Genomic DNA, 23,119 nt, shown 5'->3' with positions numbered 1-23,119 from the left:
TTGAGGCTAGAATGGAGGTTCCCTTTACTGAATATACACCAAAGAATTATCGGACAAACTAAACATGCACCGAAAGTTCGTGCCGCGTTTACACCTGGCAAGTTAACTACCAGACTGCGAGGATTCTTCTGGGCAGATTATCCGTCTGTTATTAATCGAGCCAATAGCATAGGGACAACCATTAGAAAACCTACTTCTTCTCCAGTATCTTGATTCGTTCGTCAGTCCTCAGTCTCTCTTCTCTGCGTTCTTTTTCTCGGTTATCGAGTTGTTCTTGTAGTTCACTGATCCTGTTAACAAGAGTCATGAGTTCAACGCGGTTCATGGTTGCACATAAAAATTGTAATCCCTTTTACTAGATAAGTTTATCCAGTAATCAGTAACATTTTCTCGACATTACGAGACTCGACCCTCGCCTCGATTCTCGATGACCGAGCATCGATCCCCGAGGATCCCGGATCGAGTCGAGAATCAAGACTTGCAAGAGACTGTCAAGTAATAAATCAAACACGAGAAGGCGTGTTTCATCAGATATCCAAACACTGAGAAGTAGGTTGAAAAAACGAGGGGCAGCCGAGTTTTTTTAAACGACTTCGAGGTGTTTGGATATCTGCTGAAACACTCTTTCGAGTGTTTGATATGGCTTCTCAAATGATCAATAATTCTTGGAGAAATTCAAGGCTAAAGTTGGCAAAATTTTGTGGTAACTAGGAACACATATCCAAACCACGGTCACAGTAGTGATTTTCTTTGTTTTCTCTTGATGAATTATTACCGAGTTTGAGAACTTATTTTCAACCGGTTCTTTACCCGTAACCTTTTCTTGCATGAGGAAGGCAGCCACGCTCAGCTAGAAGCGTTACGTAGGGACCTGCCTTGTTTTGCGGTTTATCAAACGCCCTTCAAAACATACCTCACTGATTCGTTACTAATCTTCTTAAGACCTTTACTAGGTAGAAATTTTGAACTATTAAATTGAAAACTAACCCGTCCTCTAAGCTTTCAATTTTCTCCTCCTTGCTCTTTATAGTCTGGCTCAGCTTAGCGTTGATGTCAACAGCATCTTGTACTTCGTCAAGCCTAGAATGCAACATAAACGCTTATTTGAAGAGCACTTCATTTGGCGGGTGTGGGGGAACCATTCAAAATAGAGAATACAATCGAACCTGTTATAAGCTGCACCGTATTGAGCAGTCATCCTCTATTAAGGACGGTGCCTACTATTGTGACTGCGCATACGTTCTGCGCATCTCGCGATACTCGGGTTTCCTATGGGTGGTGCCTACTAATACAAGGATATTTTTGCGCGGTTTAAAACTTTTCGGGGAAAGCAGAATTTAGCAAATGCTTTTGGTATCAAAAAAGAAAATTAGGGGTAACCATGCATTTTCAGAGATAATAAAGCTTCAATTTGAAAAAAAAAGCGCCATACATTGCTTTGTATTTTACTGCTTTTCAGAATAATTGTTGCTTAATTATCTCTAAAAAATGCGTGGTTACCCCCAATTTACTTTTTTGCATTTCCACAGCCCTTGCAAAGATCTGCTTTTCCCGCATAGTCATACACTGCGCAAAAATACTTCGGTATTAGTAGGCACCGTCCTTAAGCGGTCAGTTGTAAAAGTCCCGCACACTGACTAATGGCTCTTAATTACTGTAAATATGACCACTATTAAGCGATCGCGATCACCATTTACTAAGTTCCAACGAGCTGTTTCTTTTGTCTTAACCTGTTTAAACGGTCACTTTCTAAAAGGACACCACTCAAATATGGTAACAAATTTCGTGCCAGGGAATTGAATTTCTAACGACCTACAATACTGCCTGTACGATCTTGGCGTTAATGTATCGTATTTTGCGCGTTCTCTTGACCTTATTTGGTGAAATGACATAACAGTGGAATAATAAAATTTCGTTTATTCCGTACAACCTGTAAAAAGCGTTCGCTTAGCCATTCCTCGTGGGTGACCGCTTAATACAGGTTCGACTGTTCTTGGCATAGCATTTCGATGCGTTTTGTTTGTTCTTGTTTTTGTTTTATTGTTTTTCTGTTCTCATTCCGGAATCGTCAGAATGGTACTCAAGGCATGGCCCCTTTTTCAGGAAAAAAAACCCTTCTACTAATATTTCGTAATGTTCATTTTTGTCCTCGTTTTATATTCTTATCATTCTGATCATTTCCATTCTCTCCACACTTTAGTCACGTGATAATCCAACGCACGGGAACAGAGAGGGCAGCTGTCCATTTTACCACGATACCTGCGAACCTAACACAGCAATAGGCACATAGAAAGCGACGTTTTTTGCGAAATTCACCACTCTACTGACAGCATTGTGTATGCTAGGTTTGAAGTTTTAAGATTTTTCCGCGCGTTTGTTTGAGCGGTACGGCGGATTCAAACCCTACCCCCTCCCTCTCCAAGAACGCCCGGAAAAACTGGAGCAAAAAGACCTAACCCTAAAAAAAATCCATCGTGTGAAATGCACGCTTTCAGCCTTCACGTTATTATTAATTTTGCTGAAGTCTACTGATTTTGTTATCCTTCTGTTTGCAAAACCGGCAAAAGTGGAGTAAAAAGACCTTAAGTGTAAAACAATTTATCATGTAGAAGGCTAGCTTTCTTGACCATTGCAAAGCAAAATTCAGCCTTCATGTTTTTTACCTTTGCTGAAGTCTACTGATCTTGTTATCCTTCTGTTTGAGGTACTCCGTTAGCTTAGTGTTGCGTGACGACAAGTCTTCAAATTCGTCCAACCTGAGTGAGACAATGCAAACAAAATAAAACTATATCATAAACTACCTTTATCTTTAATCTTAAAAGATGTTATAATTAACAGTTAATCTACATCGCGCGTGACGAGTAATTTTGAAATTTGATCGGAGTTTTCAAATTTAGATTTCAGTTTTGAACATGGCCAGCGAGATTTCAGAATTCCCGTACAAAATTCACTAGTTTGTAAAGCTATGAATTTTTCTTTACATTACAGCATTAATAGTTTTTTTTTTGTTTTTTCAGTTGCGTCTTTTTCGAAAAGATTTCCAGATTAATCTTCAAGATTCCATTCAATGCCGGACATTACAAAGAGGAATTTGAATGTTCATTTCATTCTCGGAAATACTGGTGATGTGTGACGTAGACTGACTGTAAAACAGAACGTAACAAATAGGTACGCATTACGTACATTTGGGTAGTACTGTGCACGCGCTGCGAACCTGTTTGTTTACGGACACTCACTCACTCACTCTTACATGCCTGATGATATAGTGGGTAGAGCACTATACAGTGCACTACCCACAAAAACACGTGGTTGGGTGTGGTCTTACTTGCTCTCTAATGCTTTGATCTTCTCGTCTTTCAGCTGAACAGTTTGGTTCAGCTTTTTGGTCTCCGACACCAGCTCATCTAACGTTTCCACACTAGAAAATGCAGAATAAAAATGTTACGTTTCCACAAAACGTTTGCTGAGAGTTAATTAAAGATCGGATGGTATTTCTGAAATGACGTTCCTTTATCTATTCCTAAAAAGCTTCAAAAGAAAATATTTGAGAAAGCTCTTTTAAAATTGTACTTCTCTCAATATTAAGATAGCCTTAGTATGATTATTTTGCTCTTATCACCCTTGTGACTGTTTGTCCTCCTGTGTCTTTGAATATGTGTCTATGTTATATAATATATATTACTTTTTCTTTCGTTCTCTTTTTCTTTTTGTTAATTCTGCCTTACAAAAGTGAAAATTCGCCACCTTGTATGTTAAGGGCTAAGTATTACTTAAACTATCTGTTTTTTTTGTTTTGTTTTGTTTTTTTGCCCTTTCTCCGTTGAATTTACACATTTTCTCTTTTTGTCAACACTTATTACCGTTCTAATGTACTATGTGGAGATGAATCAAGATACAATCCCTAAACCTTAAACGCCTTGTGATTCAGGTGACTGCCTACCTTTCCTCCAAGGTAGAAATCTTCTCCTGTTTGATTTTGAGACTGTGGAGCAGTTTATGGTTGCGGGCTTGCCCATCTTCCAACCTGTGCCAATCAAAACAACACTTTAGAAATAACAAAGGACTAAGTCTCATTTTGCAAACAGAATTTCTGGCATTGATTTTACAAGAATCAATTCACGAGCGCTCTGAGAGGACCAACCTGTTTTCCAATTCAGCAAGCTTTTCTTCTCGTTCTTGGATGGTCTGATTTAACGAAGAAACCTTTTCATCCTTTTGTTTGATGTTTTGTTGTAAGAGATGCGTTGAACCCAACGACTCCTCGAGCTCTAGGACTCTGTAACAGAAACGCGTTTCTTGAAATCGCATTGAATTAACCATGCAAGCAAGACATTAAGCACATCACAACGGAGACACAAGGTCTTGTAAGCCGGAAAATGCGTCGATTTGCGCCTCAGTTTGGCATCTTGGTATTGTGGCCATTTAATTCAAAATATTAAAAGTGGCGATGACACCTAATAGAGACTATAAAGTTTATAAACTTACGGCTTCAAGCTTAAAGGCTTTTTTTTTTTTCACCATTTGAGCATCAAAAGAAAGTCGATACAAGTAAAACGCGCCATTGGAAACAATAATTCATTTTCCACAATTCCTTTCACAATGACATTCAGGATCAACATATTTGTCAACATACTTGTTTTCCAGCGATCTTATTTTTCCATTTTTCTGTTCAATGCTGAGCTGCAATCTTTGGTTGTCGCTTGACATTTCCTCCAGCCTGGTGATTGAAAGAGGATTTTAAAAATGCACTGCCACGGAAATTTCTCTTGGTGGACACTGCTTAAATATTTGACAAACGACCTTTTCGCTAACATCAAATATTGCTCTAAGAGCACCGAGAATGACATATCAAGTGATTTCTCCTGGTAAGAACAAACTATAAGGTTTTTTTAGTGATTTCTCTAAATACGCTGGAAGAGCTTGAAAACGTTGAACCGTTTTTTCAAGTTTCAATCCATTTCAACCTTGCCCATCCGTGGTCAAAGATAACTAACACTAATATCTGTGTTGTAGTAGGGTTACTGTGAACAAAACTGAACCATTATTTGAACGATTCCGTCGATGCAAATGTGCTTTTTGGCCATTCAAAGTAACATCACACAAGTAGTTGACACAGCCCCTTCAAAGTGGAACAGTCACGGCCTAAAACTGTGCAGTAGGTTCAACTTTATGAGCCAAAAATTCTTTTGTGGATACCCGTCCGCCGTATTGGATTCTACAAGAGGCAGGAGAAATTTCGAAACTATAAACGATTTCAAAAATCACTATGGTAGTATTTTCTCGACACTTTAAAGAGTAACTGAAAACAAATGGACGGTCGAGATACAACATGATACAAATTGATAACTCTACACTTCGATGATGTTTGAGAAACTTAGGCTAAACTTTTCAAAATGAGTTTGAGTCGCAGAGCGCAAGTTCAGAAAAAGCCACCCGACCACGTCTACAAAATTGGGAAATAACTATGTCTTACTTCGTCTCCAAATCCAAGACTTTCTTCGTTTTATGATCCAAACTTTGGCTCAACCTATTCTTCTCAGCCGTCAGACTTTCAACATCTTCGATCCTAAAAGGAAAAGCAACTCATTACCATGGAATCAGTTTTCCAGGCCTAGATGAAAGGGTGCTTCGCAAATCGGTTTTCTCGAGAATCGTTTCAGTACTTTTCGCTGAAAGTCCTTCTTTTGCTATACAAATTCGTGGTAATTCGTGTTAGAAATTTTCCTTCCTTCTATTTTACGGTGCAGTTAAATCACGTGCTCAATGCTACCTAGCAGAAGTTGACTGTGCTGGGAAGTAAAACCTCTGCTTACTGAGTTTCGAGTTCTAATATCTTTTCCTCTTTAATCTTCAGACTCTGCTGAAATTTGCTGTTGGCAAGCGTGGCATCATCCAACCTGAAAAACAAATCCAAACTCAACTTTACAGAGGATACAGATAACATATAAACATATACAAATAAATTCACGATAATTGAAGAATAAAGATAATACCATCTAAAAAGTAAGTGAGTTGGGATCATCCAAATAGCAGATGCTAATCTACTGGTCCCAATGGAACACAATGTTGTGCAGTTCCAGAAATTATCCAAACTCCCCGCACGAAAATACCGTAGCACAGTATTGTGTAAATGGTACCTGCTCTCCAGTTCAATTATCCTGTTATCTTTTCCTTCCACATTCCGTTTCATCTCCATGATTCGATCATCTTTCCGCACTGTGCTTGTGGTTTCCACCTCGGCAAGACTGCGTGACAAGACAACGAAACCCTCAGGACAGTTGTTCAATGGAGTCATGAAAATCATAACGCCAGGCACACAATTTGATGACGACATTTTGTAGGCCTTCACCTGACCTTAGTTTTAGAGTAACTAGACAGAGCCAAATTTACTTAGCCCTCTCAAGTTTAGACTGTTCACAGTCCCCCTATTTTTCCGTGGGATTCTCGAGACCGGTACGCTTCGATGGAGCCGCCGCCATCTTGGTTTGTAAAAGCGAGCACGATCTGGGGAGAGTGTCTAAACTACCGAGGGGAGGGGAGCGGAGTTGGGACTAACACCCACTCCCGCTCCCATCGGTAGTTTAGACACTCTCCTCAGATCGTGCTCGCTTTTACAAACCAAGATGGCGGCGGTTCTATCGAAGCGTACCGGTCTCGAGAATCCCACGGAAAAATAGGGGGACTGTGAACAGTCTATTTCAAGTTAAGATACATCCTAAGATCTGTTTCTTTACAACAACCGATTGTTGTTATAACAACAGGCTGCTGTTACGAAACACTTGGAGGTAGGAGGGCCGTGTGAATATGGCCCCAGTTCTCTTAATCAAGACGACGCCTGCCTACGATGCGTTTGGTCTCTCCTTTTCCGAAACTGCATTGGCTTGATATTGATCTCTCATTTGTCAAGATCGCACGCAAGACAACGCAAATTTGCCAGATGAACGCAAGGTCTGTATTTTTTTTGGTGTAACGGTAAGGTAGCGGGTTTTCAATCATGGATTCTGTGGTTTTCATTGTAACCACCTAACATGCTAGATCAACCGTAAGCCGTGGTAAAACGACAACCTGACAAGACGTAAGTTTGATAAAAGGATTTGTGCAAAGATGCGTGTTATAACGCACCTGCTCTCAAGAGCTTCTATCTTCTTATCCTTCAGTTTCACCACATGTTCAAGTTTTTTCGTCTCTCCTTTCGATTCTTCCAACCTATTGAGAACAGTTCAAAAGAAATCAATCTCGACTCAGTACTGCTTTATACCACTCAAATGAAATCCTAGTACCACACAAATGCAGCCCAATGCTAAAGGCCAAGTAATACGGGCAACATGAAACATGAAACTTGTCGCGAAACAAATCTTGCGATGGTTTGTTGCCCATATTACCACCTCCGCGGCAAAGAATTTCAAGTTGGAAAAGTTAGAAACGACGTCTACTTTCTGTAACAGGAAAATTTGTTGCGCGCGGAGGGGGTAATACGGGGAGCGAACAATCGCAACTTGCAATGCAACATTCGCTGCGCGAGAAGTTACAAGAAAATGTTGCCCGTATTACTTGGCCTTAAGAATGTAGCCTACATGAATCTATATGCAAATCTGAATGGAACAAACCTGCTCTCCAGGTCTTGCAGAAGCTTGTCTTTTTCATCGAAGCTTTTATTCAATGTTTCAATCTTCTCCTCTCGTTCTTTCACAACTTGTTTCATTTTCTCTCTTTCGTCCAGAGCTTCAGTGAGTTCTTCGACTCTGAAAATATTCAAATACTTTATTATTAAAGACTTAACAATATCTTCCCTTGTTAATCACTTAATTGATCTGTAAGAAAGGCACTGAGTTTATCACTTTTCCAAGGGTACTTCTAAACTAATAACATCGCGATTTGACTGATTAACCAAGGGTTAACTGAATAAAACTGGTTTTACACTTGTAAATTAACTTAGGAAAAACGGGACTTCGCTTGAACATGCGTACGACAAAAAAAGGTTCAATGAACAGCAATAAGAAATTCTCCCAATGTTTATTGAACTCGATTTTTGCACCGATTGTATAAACAAGACCCCAGATTGTAAGCTACAAGTATAAATGTTTTATTGAACTGATCCCAAGCCTTGCTTGTTCAAAGCCATGTGCATGGTGGGGTGGGGTTGTTCAAGAACATTTTATACACCCCCCAACACCACCCCGAGGTCCAAACTCCTTACCTTTTTATATACGATTTTTGTCAGAGAAGGTTATCCTCTCACATATCTGCAGTGGAAAAACTGCATCACATTTCGGTGGGTCTGTACGAAATCTTCGGAAAAGCTCTTCTAAACCTAAATGTTACCACCCTTTTCTAAACTCCAGCACGTGAAATCCCCACCCCTTTATATACCTCCAGCCTGAAAAAGGCCCCGGGAGGATCAAATGTATAAGAGCTAGGACATCATATCTGCAAGATGGTGATCTACCCCCTGCATAAATTAAAGTTATCCGCTCTTTGAACAATCGGGGTCAGGTCGGTGACCAGACAAAAGTACCAACACCGGACTGGCCCCAGGTCAATATTAACCAAACATAAATACCAAGAAATAACGATACTTAGGTCAATAACCCAACATACATAAATACTAACAACTGGTAATATACTATTCCCGAGACCCTTTAAGATCACTTCAGGTTACTGAAGCTTAAGTCACCAAGAAGTCTTCCTGGCAGATCAACAGTGGATAAGAGGACGAAACACGACACAGTCAGCCAGCTTGTCTGTAATTACCTTCTTTCCAGATTTCTGTTTTCCTTTTCCTTGTCTTTAAGGTTCTTGTTAAGAGCCTCCGAGCTCTCATCAAGGGATAACATTAACTCTTCCACTCTAAAGAAAACCAAAAACCACAGTTTTAATTGTTTGATTTGCCACTGATGTCAAATACGACTGAAAAGCGGTTGTACAATTAGGGAAATTCCCAGGTCGTCGTATACCGAAGTATGTAAACCATACACGCTGGTAGGTATACGTACTAGCCGATAGCGAGACAGTAAACACACTAAACAAAACACTGGGGGGATGAGGGGATCAGAGCTAAGCAAGTTTGTCTTGTTTGCATCAATTATTTCGTTTTTTCTCGACCGACTTTCCGGTGCGTTTCCATCGTTTCGATTAAACTGGACTTTAGATAAGGGAGTGAGTTTCTATAGAAACTGTGGCGCTGCGTCGGTGGGGAGTAGAAACAAATGTTTGGTTCATCGACAGAGTTGATAAGATAATTTGGGAAATTAATTAACAAGCCCTTTCCTGTGTCGTAAGCTACATAAGATTAGCCAAATTTGACTTGTTTCACATGAACTCTTCTAGTTTCTCCAGATAGATGCCGTTCGGAGAGTTTGCGTGTACGAACCTTTTCTGTAGCGAGTGCACTTTCTGGTCTTTGAATTTCAACTCCTCTGATAACCTGTCATTCTCGTCAGCTACTTTTTCGAGTCTGTCAAAACAAAAATAGAAGGAAAGGAAGGAAGTCACACAATTTAAAACTTTAGTTTAGAGGTTGTTTTGGTAATGCATGCACATGCTACAAAAAAGAACGAACACAATCAGAGATGTCTACTCTTGTGGCTACAGATTACGATCTTCTCATGTCCCTCAATGGCATCTTGAATGAAAAACATTATTATAACAAAAAACAAAAAACAAAAGCATATAGGCCAGTACGGGTTACAAATGAGTAGATAAGGAGAAGAGTAGGTAGAAGATGGCAATGGTCATGTCCTTAGGATAAACTGGGTACCAGAAGGAAAGAGGAAATGAGGTCTTCTGCGCGAGACATGAAGAAGGGCAGTGGAAAGGGAGCTTGAGGACTTGAGGACTTGAGGACAGTGGACTAAGACTAACGGCAGAGAAAGAATCAGCAGAAGACAATAGAAGAGCCTGGAAGAAGACCGCACGAAGCCCAACTCTCCAATAGGAGAAAATGATGATGATGATGATGATGATGATGATAGTGATGATGATGATGATGATGATGATGATGATGATGATGATGATGATGATGATGATGATGAAAATGATGACGAAAATGATGATGATGATGATGATGATGATGATGATGATGATGATGATGATGATGATGATGATAAGCGAACACACACGTTAAAGTGAAGTACAACCATGAATTTTTCATGTCACTTTCTTCACTCCTCATAACGACGCTAAACATGAAGGAGTTAAACGTACCCGTTTTTCAGTTCGTACAATTCTTTTTCCTTTTTCCTAAGGTTCTCCTCTGTTCTGTTCTTCTGGTTAACTGACGCCTCAACCCTGTTAAATGCAGATACAAATAAATAAAGAAAAAGAAAGAAAATAAGAGCCTTTTTACTGACTACTTTAGCAAATGTGCGTTGCTCAAGATGTCTGAACATATTTCGTGGCTCAACAAATTGTTATTAGTTTCGACAGAGCGAAGAAGTTGACTATTTTTTGAATCCACTTTGTTTCACAAATAAACACTTGTGGGTGTTCCTAAGGGTCCTATGTCAAGTGATTTTTGGGGGTCTAAGAACTGTGATAAAAATTTGGACTTACAGGGTGTAACACTTGAACACCTTCATAAAATGCTCCCAAAAAAACAAATTGTCCGGCTCTGCTGCCGATCTTTTCCGACTTCGTTTTAGGTTTCTCGTTTAAGTAACTTAACGAAAATTCAGCCATACTCCAGCCCTAAGTAACACAAACCTGATCTCGAGTTCATTAATTTCATCATCTTTCCTTCGGAGCTGTTCTTCCGACTTCTTGTGTTGAGATAAGAAATCTTCGATTCTGGAAGAGAATGTTAAACATCGTCAATAGGAACAAAAAGGTAATCGGCCTTTTCTTTTTTTGTAGCAAGTGCGAAAAAAGCCGGGCTCAACGAAATCTAACGGCTCCTTCACAATTCCTTTCCCGAAATCAAAGCCTTTCCTTCATTACCTTTGGGTTTGTGTATAAAACAATCACGTGCACAACATGTCCGTCACGTACAAGACACATACCTCTTTAATACTTACCTCGTTTTCTCGGTCCGTACTGTAAGTTACGGACCGAGTTTTTTTCCCGTTAATTTGTTGCCTAAGCGCGAAGCGCGCGGGCCATAAATCAACGAGAAAAAACGAGGTTCTGTAACGTACAGTACGGACCGAGAAAACGAGGTTGGTAAGATATCTGTAAATCGGGCGCGCGGCAAAGTTGAAGTTTAGCGGGCCGTACAGTGAAATACGGCCCGGAAAATTGACCAATCACACCGCGCGTACTAACTGAGAGATATAATAATGAGCAGTATGTTCCTGTACTGTCGTTTATTATGCTGTATAAGCTTTTGAGGATCAAGTCATCCAGTACAATCATTCACATGAAATAACTAAGGAAGATTTTTGTCCAATTGGACTAAATATCCGTCTCGTCCAAAAAACAAGAAAAACAGATAAAAAACAATAGGCCTTTTCCCAGTTGCTTTGAACCTCATTATGAAAGTGAGGCTAAGTGCAAAGTTTTTAATGTGAAAATAAGTTTTCATGCAGATGCAAACAAAACTAATTTTCATATGAAAAGCTTTACACTTAGCCTCCATTTCGTACTGAAGTTCATAGTAATTCGGAAATGGCCTAGTAGTTTTCGCCAGCGCTTGCTTGCCGTTGACTAACAGTAGTCGTTTTCAAATGTTTCACATGCTTACTTGTTCTCCAGCTCAGCGTTGCCCTTTCTCTGTTTTCTTAACACCTCTTCAGTCTCACTCTGCTCTTCCGCCGCTTCAGCTAGTCTAAAGATAACATTTGAAGAAAAAAGGAACGGGTTTTTTTTTAGCTTAAATTGATCAATTGCTTCAGCATCAGTGGTCAAAACGATTGCTAAATTATTGCTCGCACAACCTACGTATTACTTTAATTTTAAAGTTAACTTGCAACAGCTTTTGACCTGAATAAAGAAACTGATGCCGCACGTAAGCTCTAGCCGGGCCATTAAGGGGGAGTTACACCTGAACGCCATTTTTCCGCCACTTGACATGGCTTTCATGGAAATACCTCGTTCACGTTTCGAACAATCCAAAAACCCTATCATCATATCGTGAATCTGTGTTGTGGGGTATTTTGTGAATTTTTGGGTGATTTTTGGGTAAATTTGGGAGGAGTAGTTTTTCTAGAAAGCTTGGTAAAATTAAGAGAAATAATAAATATTGAAGATTTAGTGAAGTTTTAAAATTGGAATTTGTAGTTAATAATTAATATCTAGACGGATACAAAGTTAGTCCACTGGCAACCTGGGGTGCTCTTGCGTGGGTATCAACTGTCTGTTAGTGTTCCAAAAATCATTTTCTTTCCTCTATCCCTTCTTAAAACCTCTTCAAATTTCATTCAAATTTAGGTGTATTACTACTACCATTAGTCACCATTTCGCCCAAAAACTTCAGTTAACAGAGTAATCCGCTTTCTACAGGAAAGCAAGTTTACGTAACAGGAATGAGAAAAGAGGACATGTAATTTACCTTTTCTCCAAACTCTGTAGTCGTCTATCTTTAGCTTCAATGGTTTCCTTCAACTCTGCAATGGTTTCATCCCTGTCTTTGATCTTTTGATTAATCTTTGCAACGGCATCTTCTTTCTCTTTCACCAGCTCCTGCAACTCATTAATCTCTTTCTTTCTTTCCCGCACTTCCAAGTTCAAATCCGCGAGTTTCTCCTCCTTCGACTGAGCTGCCCTTGTTAGCTCCGTAATCTTTTCGTCTTTGGACTCTGATTGCTTTGCGAGGTTGGTTATTTCTTGTTCGTTTTCTTTCACGCGTTGATACAGTTCCATAACATTTGCCTCCCTCTCCTCTGCAAGTCTACTGAGTTCCGATATTTTCTCCTGTGTCTGTTCGGCCTCTTGGCTCAACTCCGTGATTTTTGCTTCCTTTTCCTTCAGCTCTTCCGCCATGCAACCAAGATCTCGCATCTTTTCCTCGGAGATTTGGAATTGACTGAAGAAATAACATCCATAAGTGAAAATCACTATCACTCTCATTTATTTACTAGACGCAAAATATACCATGTCACATTTATTTCACTGCGGATATGCCACACATCGACATTAAAATCCTAGCAATATGCAGAATATTGTCACAAGAACCTAGTTTAATGGCCTTAGCTCCCACGAGTCTCCTGTAGCTCCGTGGTAGAGCATCCGAACTAGTAATCTTAGGTCTTAGGTTAGACTCCTGTTGGGAGAACACGGATTTCCTTTTTCAAAGGTATACTTGTACACCGACTGAATTACACATCACTCTTTAAATTGTTCATAAGGCCAACTTTTCACCGTGATAGTGAACGATGGCGAGCAACATACTCTCAATCGAAAACAATACTGAGAATATAGCTGTACAAGAACTAGTGAGGAATCATAAACGAACTTACAGCAAACTCTGCTCTTCAATTTGCGCCATTTCTTCGCCCTTCTCTCGCAGCTCTCCCGACAAGTTCAGCACATTGTCCGCGGAGGTTTGCAGCTCCTCGTGTTGTTTCTTTACAATGGCTCGCAATCTGTTTAAGTTGTTTTCTTGTTGCAGTCCTTTTGCCTTCAGTTTGGCCACATCCTACAAACAAAACACGAGCAAAGTCAAACAAATAATGAACACACGAAATTAGAGGGATTTTTCATTTACAACAGCGTTTACGGCAAACGGCAAACGTGAGATTCACATTTACGTTTTCTTGAAAAAATGAGTACATAGATGAGAATAGTGTAAAATCATTTTGGCCTTTCATGCTAACGCACAACTACCCAATTTTTACCCAAAGAATGAAAACAGCGAGCGGCAAGTGAAGGATAAACATGGTTGCTGTTTGTCGTTTGCCGTAAATGTAATTCTTAAGGCGCTGTTCCACTGGGCAATTTTTCTTGCAACTTGTCTCACAAACTCGTTGCGCCGTTGCGACACAAGTTGCACGAATCGTTGCCTGGTGTAACATGCCCTGAAATGAACTTGCCTCACAACGATTTTGGTGCAGTTACCGTTACACGAAGTAGAACTGACCTCTACTTTTCGCAACTGTTCCCCAACAAAAAATTGCGAGACATGCTCATTTCAGGGCATGTTACACTGGGCAACGATTTGAGCAACTTGTGTCGCAACAAAATTGCGAGACAAGTTGCAAGAAAAATTGCCCAGTGTAACAGCGCCTTTAATCTCTCTATTAATTCTATGGGAACCGCATGTGCAGGAAAATTACAAGTAATGGGTTATGCTGACGTGTCCAAATTTGGGGTCCTCGTTGTGAAACTTGGAAACTCCTTATTTGTCCAGTGACTACATTGTGTGACAAATTATAACATGTTTTATTATTCTCAAAATTACTTCTCTGAAAATGCAAGCCATACCAAAACAGAACAAACTATTAATGCTAAAATGTCAGCTTTTTAAGGTCGCGTTCGATTGACCGTATTCCGGAATAACTGAGCTAAGTGGAAAAGCTGTTAGATTTCTCTTTTTAGGCAAAATTTTGCTAAAAAAGGATAATTTACGAGCCATTTTGTACTCCAATAACTCCAAAATCCTCTTATGAGAGAAGTGTGTTGAAAAAAACAACGAGAAGCCGATTATTCTTTAACCAAGTTCGAGGTGTTTAGTATTCAGATGAAACACTTTTTTGAGTATTTGATATAGTGTCTCAAACTATTCATAAAATTCTTGGACAAATTCAAAGCAAAAGTTCGCCATATTTTATGAAATTAAGATCACTTTTTAAAACCGCCTTCACGATAGTGGTCTCCTTTGTCTTCTCTTCGCGAATTATTAATGATTTTGAGAAGTTATCTTTTTAAATAAACTTTTCTTCTTACGATACCTCAGGCAGACTGTTAATTTCCTTTGCTTTCTCTTCATGTATTGATGAATTCGAGAAGTGACCCCTTACAATAAACAAACATCTTCTTACAATACCTCAGTCAGACTATACACTGTAGTCTTTCCCTCTACAGCTGTCTTCTGTAGTTGTTCATTTTCAGCTTCCAGTTCAATGATCCTGTCATTTGAGTGTTTCATTTCTTCAATCGTTTTCCTTAGTTGCTGGTTTTCTCTCTGCATCCGAAGAACTTCAATGGAGCTGAAGAAGAACAATCAAATATCATATCAGATCGCTTCTTCTTTCATTCTTGACTTATAAAATTCTCGATGTGGGTACGTTTGGTAATGTAAATAAATAGATAATTCACTTAAGTGTTAAGTTAAGTGTAAGTATTTAGCGCAGAACACTAATCCACAAAAGATAGCGACCATAAGATACATATGGATAACAGTTTGGAAAAGATGCATGTTGACACTGGGTGTAAAGGGTTAATTCAGCTCTTCAGATACTAATCACATACCTGGACTCACTAAATTCACTTGCAAAAGTAGAAGATCCTGAAACGAGAACGTTAAACAATGATAAATATTGTAAAACAAATGTCAGCCTAGCGAATAAATGATAGTGATGTATAATTCAGTCAGTGACCCAGCGCATACTTGGAAAAGAAAATCCAAGTTCTCCCAACAGGAGTTGAACCCATGACATTCCGAGTTCGGAATCATAGCAGTATTGAGGGTGAGTCCCACGAGTCTTCTGTAGCTCAGTGATCGAGTATGCGTGTGTCACGAACTGAAAAGTATACATCTATCAATGAAAAATATGATAAGGTACAGCGTATACATACGTGTTAGTCATAAGCTAGTGGCACAAGTAATTGGTTTCTTAATCGACAGATTGATAGACTAGACTGTTTCATATATTCATACATTTATTGAAGGGCTCGGGGCATAATTAACCTTTTAATGGTTAGAATTTTAAACCGCTTCTTCTTGTTTTAGCTCTGATTCTCCGGGGTTTTTTCCATGCGGTCTTCAATTCCTTCAAAAAACGTTTTACACTGATGTTTTATCCGCTGTTTTGGGCTTCGTTTTGTGTTTCTACTCCGAACGGACCGCAAAAAAGCGAAAAGATTACGGGGCAACGTCTCGTAAAGGAATTGAGCGCCTCTTGCGCAAAAAAATCCAGCAAATCTTAGCCAAAACAAAGAAAAGCGAACTAAAAAGCACTACAGGTTGTTTATGCCCTTGCCCTTCATTTGAAAAGTGAAATACAAATCCTTTTTTTTTCGCAGTGGATCGTTCAAACAAGCAGTGCTAGAGTGATGCAAAAAAATTAAACGTCTACGAGCAACGTCTTAGGACGTTTTTAGTCACTTTTTGTTTTTAAAGGGCCCTAGTCAGCCACACCTTTTGTTTTTGTTTATATGCGAGAGTTTGGCTATTATATTTTATTCGGAGCATGTCAAAATGAACGAAATCACTGTGAAACTACTAAATATAATGAAACATACTTTCAGGAACACAACTTACAGTAAAGCAATAAAATTTCGCTTGACCTTTCAATATCAATAATTTCGATGGCATCGAAAATGGCGGAGGCTAACTAGGGTCCTTTAAGTGCCTGAATTTTTGCATGTCACCTTCAATTTTGTCAAAGAACATTACTCAGTTGTTGTTTTTTTCTTCCACTGATTTTGCTTCGATTGAACCGAGAGAAAAATCCTGCAATCCACAAAGCAGGTGGCAGTCTCGGCGGGAGATGTGAAACGTGTGCTTTACTTGGGAAAGCGCCAGAACAGTGCAAAACAATCGCGCTAAACAGAGAATACTGTACATGAACATGTTTCCTTCTTCACGTCTCCCCACAGATAACGAGAAATGAAATTTAGGATGGTCCTTAGGTAGGGCGGGACCTAAGGCCTCAATGGAATAAAACAAAACAGACCAGAGCGTATTAAATTGTACCTGGCGACTTCTTTCCTCGTAGTGCATCAAGTTCTGTTGTCAGCGAGGCAGCTTCAGCCATACTGTTGATATAACGTACAAAATAAACAATATATGAAGTGGTTTCGTAAAGTAACAATATTATAATAGAGACCTTTATATTCTAGTACGAGAAAGAGTGCGAGTTTTTTCCAACAGAGAAAGAGCGCGCGGGGGTGAAGTATCAGCGAAAACAAGTCCTCGAAACGTAGGTGATCTCGTCCTTTTGCGAATGACAAAAGGGCTTATCTGCCAAATATTAGTTCAAAACAACTGCTTCAAGTTCGCCGTTTACAAAGAGTAAAATAAAGCTTCTTTGGATATCTCTCTTCTTAGTACTTCGCTAAAAACTTGAAGTCAAATTTCGTATTCGTTGTCGAACTCGTACTAGAAACTAAACGTCTCTAATTATTAATAGTTGAACAAAATCGTTGGCATTTGAAAGAAAAACAACAGCATCTCGTTTTCCCAAATCTTCAGGGCTAGTTATTTAAACCAAGTCTTACTTAGGCCGCGGCTTAAGTGGGCCTCCAAAACTGTTTATAAGTGGTTTATTTTAAGTAGATAAATAGTTTTCTAGTCTGGGATGCAAGCCATCTTGTTACCGTCAGCAGCAGATAATGTTTAGATTTGACTGTTGGTAAAATTGAAAAATGGCTTAGAACGTGGTTTTGTTAAACACCGTCTAAACTGTCTTTTAATAACTGACCCTCAGTCTTTCTAGGCCTCTTCTTATCTACACCAAAATATATTTTTCTTTTTTAAAATATTACCTGTTTTGCTTGTCCACGATCAACTGGGCATTTTCCTCCATCACTTCTTTCAGCTTCAACTGGTCAAACTGTCTTTCCTCTGCCAGATGATGAATATGAGACTTCAATTTTTTACTCTCCTCCTCCAAGATTTCTGGAAGGTAAAATATGATCTCAGACAAAAGAACTCATATTTTGCTGCCAGTTTAACAGAAAACTACAACATTAACGTTCCTTATGAGTCAAATGACCGCCAATATTTTTGTTTGCGCTGATGTTTGACTATTTCCGCCGCTTTCTTGGATCCAGTCCTCCTCCAGTTCCCGGTCAGGGAAGGAGCGTGGGCTCATCTTCCTGAACAGCGGCTGGTAAGTTAACAGGTAATACCGCTTTGTTAGAATAACGTACTATCCACTATAATGAGCGCTACTTAATGACTATCTTCAATTTTGTTTCGCTCAGAATCTCCCTATTTTTCGTAAACGGACTTGTTTATATTTCATGGAAACCGAGAACATAGATTTCTAGACTTTGTCAACAGCTGCGGCCGCAATTAACGTACAGCCATCAAACAATGCAATGATTCCTGATTCCGAGCCAAAGTCGCCACTAACAACAGCTCTGCAAAAAAGCCTTCAAATATCCACTTACCAATTCGTTCTTCCTTGGAGTTGAGACCTGTTAGCTGCTCCTCCAGCACAACTTTTGTTTCATACAACAGCTCATTTTGTTCTTTCAGTTCCTGGATGAAGAATCAAACAAACAAATCTGGTCCATTACCATTACTTTCTCTTAATTATCCTGTCCTGAACCTAACCCACCTCGGCTCTCTTTTTGTAGTAATCCAAATCTCTCAGTTTTTCTTTGAATCTGTGGTTATCAGCCTCAAGCCTGTCAACTTTATCAGTCTGAAATATCAAACATAAATTACGTTAATTTCCCCTTTTTTTTTTCAACTTTACCACTTTTTCTCCATTGCTCAACAATAAGAGGGATCTCTAACGTACACATATTTCAAATTAAGCTATAATCCTCGACAATTCTCTTGGGAATCAATGTTTCCACATCTTACTCTGCCATCACTCCCCTCCCCTCCCTTGAGGTACATTCAGTGACTATAGCTACGAAAACTGATATGGTGATAATGACATCAAAGGTAAATTAGAGTGCTCACAGGTTCTTGATTTGAAAAACTTAAAGTGGGCCATAAACACCGTATACGTGTCCTGAAAGTTTATGAAATGGGAAGTGATTTTATGAGGAGGTTAAAGAAGGGCAAATCGGCATACACACACACACACCCAGACAGTAGGCTGCGGGCATGTCCATCAAATCATAATGTTGGTAGCCGACAGTTTGGTGTTCATCTAGATTAAGGACGGTGCCTACTAATACCGAAGTATTTTTGTGCGGTTTATGACTATGCGGGAAAAGCAGATCTAAGCAAGGGCTATTGGAATCCGAAAAGAAAATTGGGGGTAACCATGCATTTCTCAGAGATAATTGAGCAGTAATATCTCTAAAAAGCGCCAAAATATAAAGCAATGTATGGAATTTTTTCCTAAATTGAAGCTTAATTATCTCTGAAAAATGCATGGTTACCCCCAATTTTCTTTTGAGATACCAAAAGCATTTGTTAAGTTATGCCTTCTCCGTAAAGTTTTAAACCGCGCAAAAATATTCCTGTATTAGTATGCACCACCCATAGGAAACCCGAGTATCTCGTGATGGGCAGAACGTATGCGCAGTAACAATAGTAGGCACCGTCCTTAACTATTAACATCCAAATTTAATTTCCAATTGCCTTCAAATCTTCATTTTTGCAATTTCCCTAAAATTACTAGTTCTCCGTACTTATTCTTCTTCTTTGCAAACACTCTACAAATCACCCCAAAAATCTGGCATGTTTATGGAACAGAGTGCTTTAAACAGATGATGGCATTTTTGAATTGCTTGAAGATAACAATAATTATCATTTAAGGGATAAAAAAGTTAAAAGTGACATGAACTTAGGATTTGGCTGTACAGTGTATTGCCCCCTCCAGTGAAACCAGAACACTGACAGTATACTTGTTAATTCTCCCAAAGCCACTCAAGTCTTTACACCCGGAAGTGTAAGCAGAAAGTGGTTATTCTCACCACCCTTTTAAGAAATTACAAATACAGTCGAACCTGTATTAAGCGGCACCGTATTAAGCGGTCACCCTCTATTAAGCGGTCAGTTGTCAAAGTCCCGAAAATTACTTCCCTTATTTATTGTAATTCTGACCTGTATTAAACGGTCACCTCTATTAAGCGGTCGTGGTCACCCTATACTAAGTCCCAGCGAGCTGTTTCTATTTTCTTGACCTGTTTTAAACGGTCACCTTGTAAAAGGAAACCACTTAAATATGGTAACAAATAGCGTGCCAGGCGATTGAGCTTCTAATGAGCTGCACAATCGTGGCGTTAATGTTTTACTAGTCTGTTTCAATACCATGCTCTCCTTTGTCATACCATTTTACCGCCGAACTTTCGTAACCAAGTAAGTGATGTATTCTGTGCAACCTGTATTAAGCGGTCACTTAGCCATTCCCCGAGGGTGACCGCTTAATACAGGTTTGACTGTAACTAATGTTTCAAGAAATGCCATACTGTACCCAAGTTTGTAAACAAATTCTGATTATGTACACTTGTAAATAATAATAATAATAATAATAAAATGGCCTAAATGGTATCTAAACCACCAACATGCAGTAATAAGTCAGAACTCAGAGCAAGCATTGTTTGATCAAAATGTTCTATATACAGAAGCACAGAGAAAAGTACAAAAAAACTCGCATACCTTGGCTTTCAGGGCATCAATCTCATCTCTGTAAGCTTTGACCCATCGGGCATCCTGAGACAAACGTTTGTTCTACGCATTCCAGAAGAAAATGACAGGAAATTAGTCCTAGCTAACGTTGTATAAAAAGTATTGATTTGTTTATACCTACGGAACACCAAAGAGCTCTGTAGGAAGTCTTTCAAAGGTTCCAGGTCGAACTGGAATTTGGAAATGTTGGTTGCTGTGGTGGAGGAAAACCGGAGAACCCGAACAAAAACCTAAGGAGCAGGGACGACAACCAACAGCAATCTCAACCCACTTATGACGCCCAGTCTGGGAATCTAACCTGAGCCAAACGGGTGGGAGGCGAGTGTTCTCATCACCTCACCATCCTTTCCCCCTATTTAAACAAGGACCCACACCATAAAAGGAACCTTGCCTGGCCAAGCCGCCAGTCGTTTCATCGTACACACTGAGCTGTGAACGCCACAGAGTCCATGCGGCAAGATACAATGGAATATTGAAAGAATAAATTTAAAATTCATAATTATGTGTATTTACATGTACCTTGTGAGTAAAGCTTGAAATATTTGATAATTTGTTTTTGCGGCTCAGTTACAATATATTTTGTCCAAAGTATTATTTTAACAGCTAAGGTTAAATTTTATCAAGACAGGTTTGGCTTTATTTCTTGAAATGCCGATTTCACAATGTTTACTTCCTACTTGCTTACCATGTCTGCCATCCCTGATGTGACATTGAAGAGGAGACTGTGTGACTAAAGTGGGAGAAGCTATCCCTTTTATAGTGCAGGTCCCTGTTTAACATTATTTTAATTTGTGCAGATTAAGTACTCCTGACATGTAGAAGCTTGTTAAGAACTAAAACTAGATGTACATGTACACGTACATTAGAAAGAGATCCATCTTGTACAACGCATTTGTTTTACCTCTTGTCTGAGTGCCTCCAGACTCTTTTTACTGGCTAACAGTTCATCTCTCAATTCTGCAAGGGCAACATTCTTTTCTTCTCTGATATAAAGGAACAAATAAAGGTATTTAATTTGATGCAATGTCACAAAATTCTTTATGTTTCATCTAAAAATAGCTACATATAGTGGTCTTGGAAAGTTTGTACTTGTGCAATTTACGTATTTGGAATCATGTATTTTTAATAAAATAACATTATTGTAAATTGACACAGAATACCTACATTTAGGATGTAACATATGGGATGTGATTGACTGACTCTCACTGACCGACTGACCGACTGACTGACTGACTGACTGACTCATTGACTGTCTGAGTGACTGACTGACTGACTGACTCCCTCATTGACTCTGACTGACTGACTGACTGACTGACTGACTCCCTCATTGACTGACTGACTGACTGACTGACTGACTGACTAACTGACTAACTGACTGACTGGTCAACTGACTGACTGTCTGACTCCCTCACTGACGGACACAGACTGACTGACTGACTGACTGACTGACTAACTGATGGACTGACTGACTCCCTCACTGACCAACTGACTGACTGACTGTCTGACCCCCTCACTGACTGACTGACTGACTGACTGACTGATTGACCGTCTGACTTCCCCACTGACCGACTGACTGGCTGACTGACTGACTGACTCCCTCACTGACTGACTGACTGACTGACTGACTGACTCCCTCACTGACCGACTGACTGACTGACTAATTGACTGACCAACTGACTGACTAACTGACTGACTGACTGACTTCCTCACTGACTGACTGTCTGACTCCCTCACTGACTCCCTCACTGACTGACTGACTGACTGACTGACTGACTCACTGATGGTCTGACTGTCTGACGAGTTCCCTCACTGACTGACTGACTGACTGACCGACTGACTGTTCTCCCACTGTACTACCAAAAAGTTAATATTTTGAGAGGGCTGGGTACTTTACAACAGTCACTTATAAGCTATTAGAATATAAACAAAATTACAGCCTGATTCACATTAACACTGTACATCTGTGAACTAATCTTACATTTCCTCCGTCAAGAGTCTTATCTTCTCCTTGTTAGCATGTTCAGATGGTTTATCTTTGTTGTGACTCAAAGATGGACTCAGTGGTGGAGAAAATGCACGGCGATACTTGCTCTGGAAAGGAAACAACAACAAATAAGATCACTAACAAGAAGATTAAACACTTCTGGCAAGTGGTCATCACAATGAAAGTGGAACAAGCCACCTTACATGAACATGATGATGATGGTCTGGATGAACGGGCAACAGACATGTCCTTTTTGTTTTACATTATTTTGCTGGGAAATATGACTGGATGTCAGCTTACATAGGAGCTAATGGCTGCCACTAACAGTCCATTTGTTGGTCCCACCCCTTCTTATGATTGTAAAGCAAGATAAAGTGAATGAACGAACTTGAGATAGACTCCAGGAGTGGTCACTGCCAGAGATTTGTTACAATGTACGTCCCTGCAAAGTTTCAGCATATCAGGTGTAATATCAGCTGAGAAAATGTAAGTTGAAAAATGAAAAATTTACAGACGTTTGTATGACTGAAGGTATGACCTATACCCCCAGTCATACAAACGTCTGTAAATTTGTCAAATTTCACCTTACATTTCCTAACCTGATAAAACACCTTATATGCTGAAACTATGCAAGGTTGCTAAAGTAAAGGTGCTCTTTCCAGTGCTGGTATCAGTTTTTCATTCAGTTCAATTTTAACTCATTCAAATCCGTTGCCGCCATT

At 39.5% G+C, this 23,119-nt stretch overlaps 1 protein-coding gene across 2 annotated transcripts in view; it reads right to left on the bottom strand.

Annotated features, from left to right (window-relative positions):
* LOC146482345 (uncharacterized) overlaps positions 1–23,119 on the bottom strand; it is a 64,668-nt gene that overhangs the window by 24,258 nt on the left and 17,291 nt on the right. For both annotated transcript variants that reach the window (XM_085107238.1, XM_085107239.1), the window contains exons 9-36: positions 22,392–22,504; positions 21,315–21,396; positions 20,384–20,455; positions 18,381–18,467; positions 18,211–18,301; positions 17,581–17,713; positions 16,790–16,851; positions 15,343–15,379; positions 14,918–15,080; positions 13,392–13,570; positions 12,485–12,958; positions 11,678–11,761; positions 10,702–10,785; positions 10,204–10,287; positions 9,371–9,454; positions 8,752–8,847; positions 7,608–7,742; positions 7,123–7,206; positions 6,138–6,245; positions 5,814–5,897; positions 5,474–5,566; positions 4,634–4,717; positions 4,142–4,276; positions 3,941–4,024; positions 3,326–3,418; positions 2,664–2,756; positions 988–1,080; positions 195–290 (exon numbers count right to left, since the gene is read on the bottom strand). In XM_085107238.1, coding sequence (XP_084963364.1) covers positions 195–290; positions 988–1,080; positions 2,664–2,756; positions 3,326–3,418; positions 3,941–4,024; positions 4,142–4,276; positions 4,634–4,717; positions 5,474–5,566; positions 5,814–5,897; positions 6,138–6,245; positions 7,123–7,206; positions 7,608–7,742; positions 8,752–8,847; positions 9,371–9,454; positions 10,204–10,287; positions 10,702–10,785; positions 11,678–11,761; positions 12,485–12,958; positions 13,392–13,570; positions 14,918–15,080; positions 15,343–15,379; positions 16,790–16,851; positions 17,581–17,713; positions 18,211–18,301; positions 18,381–18,467; positions 20,384–20,455; positions 21,315–21,396; positions 22,392–22,504 — 3,107 coding nt within the window. The remainder of the gene's footprint in view (positions 1–194; positions 291–987; positions 1,081–2,663; positions 2,757–3,325; positions 3,419–3,940; positions 4,025–4,141; positions 4,277–4,633; positions 4,718–5,473; positions 5,567–5,813; positions 5,898–6,137; positions 6,246–7,122; positions 7,207–7,607; positions 7,743–8,751; positions 8,848–9,370; positions 9,455–10,203; positions 10,288–10,701; positions 10,786–11,677; positions 11,762–12,484; positions 12,959–13,391; positions 13,571–14,917; positions 15,081–15,342; positions 15,380–16,789; positions 16,852–17,580; positions 17,714–18,210; positions 18,302–18,380; positions 18,468–20,383; positions 20,456–21,314; positions 21,397–22,391; positions 22,505–23,119) is intronic.

The sequence above is a fragment of the Pavona decussata genome, unplaced genomic scaffold, assembly GCF_977016875.1.
Source record: "Pavona decussata unplaced genomic scaffold, jaPavDecu1.1 SCAFFOLD_46, whole genome shotgun sequence".
Lineage (NCBI taxonomy): Eukaryota > Metazoa > Cnidaria > Anthozoa > Scleractinia > Agariciidae > Pavona > Pavona decussata.
The sequence above is the reverse complement of the archived record's forward strand: the minus strand, read 5'-3'. Positions and strand labels throughout refer to the sequence as shown.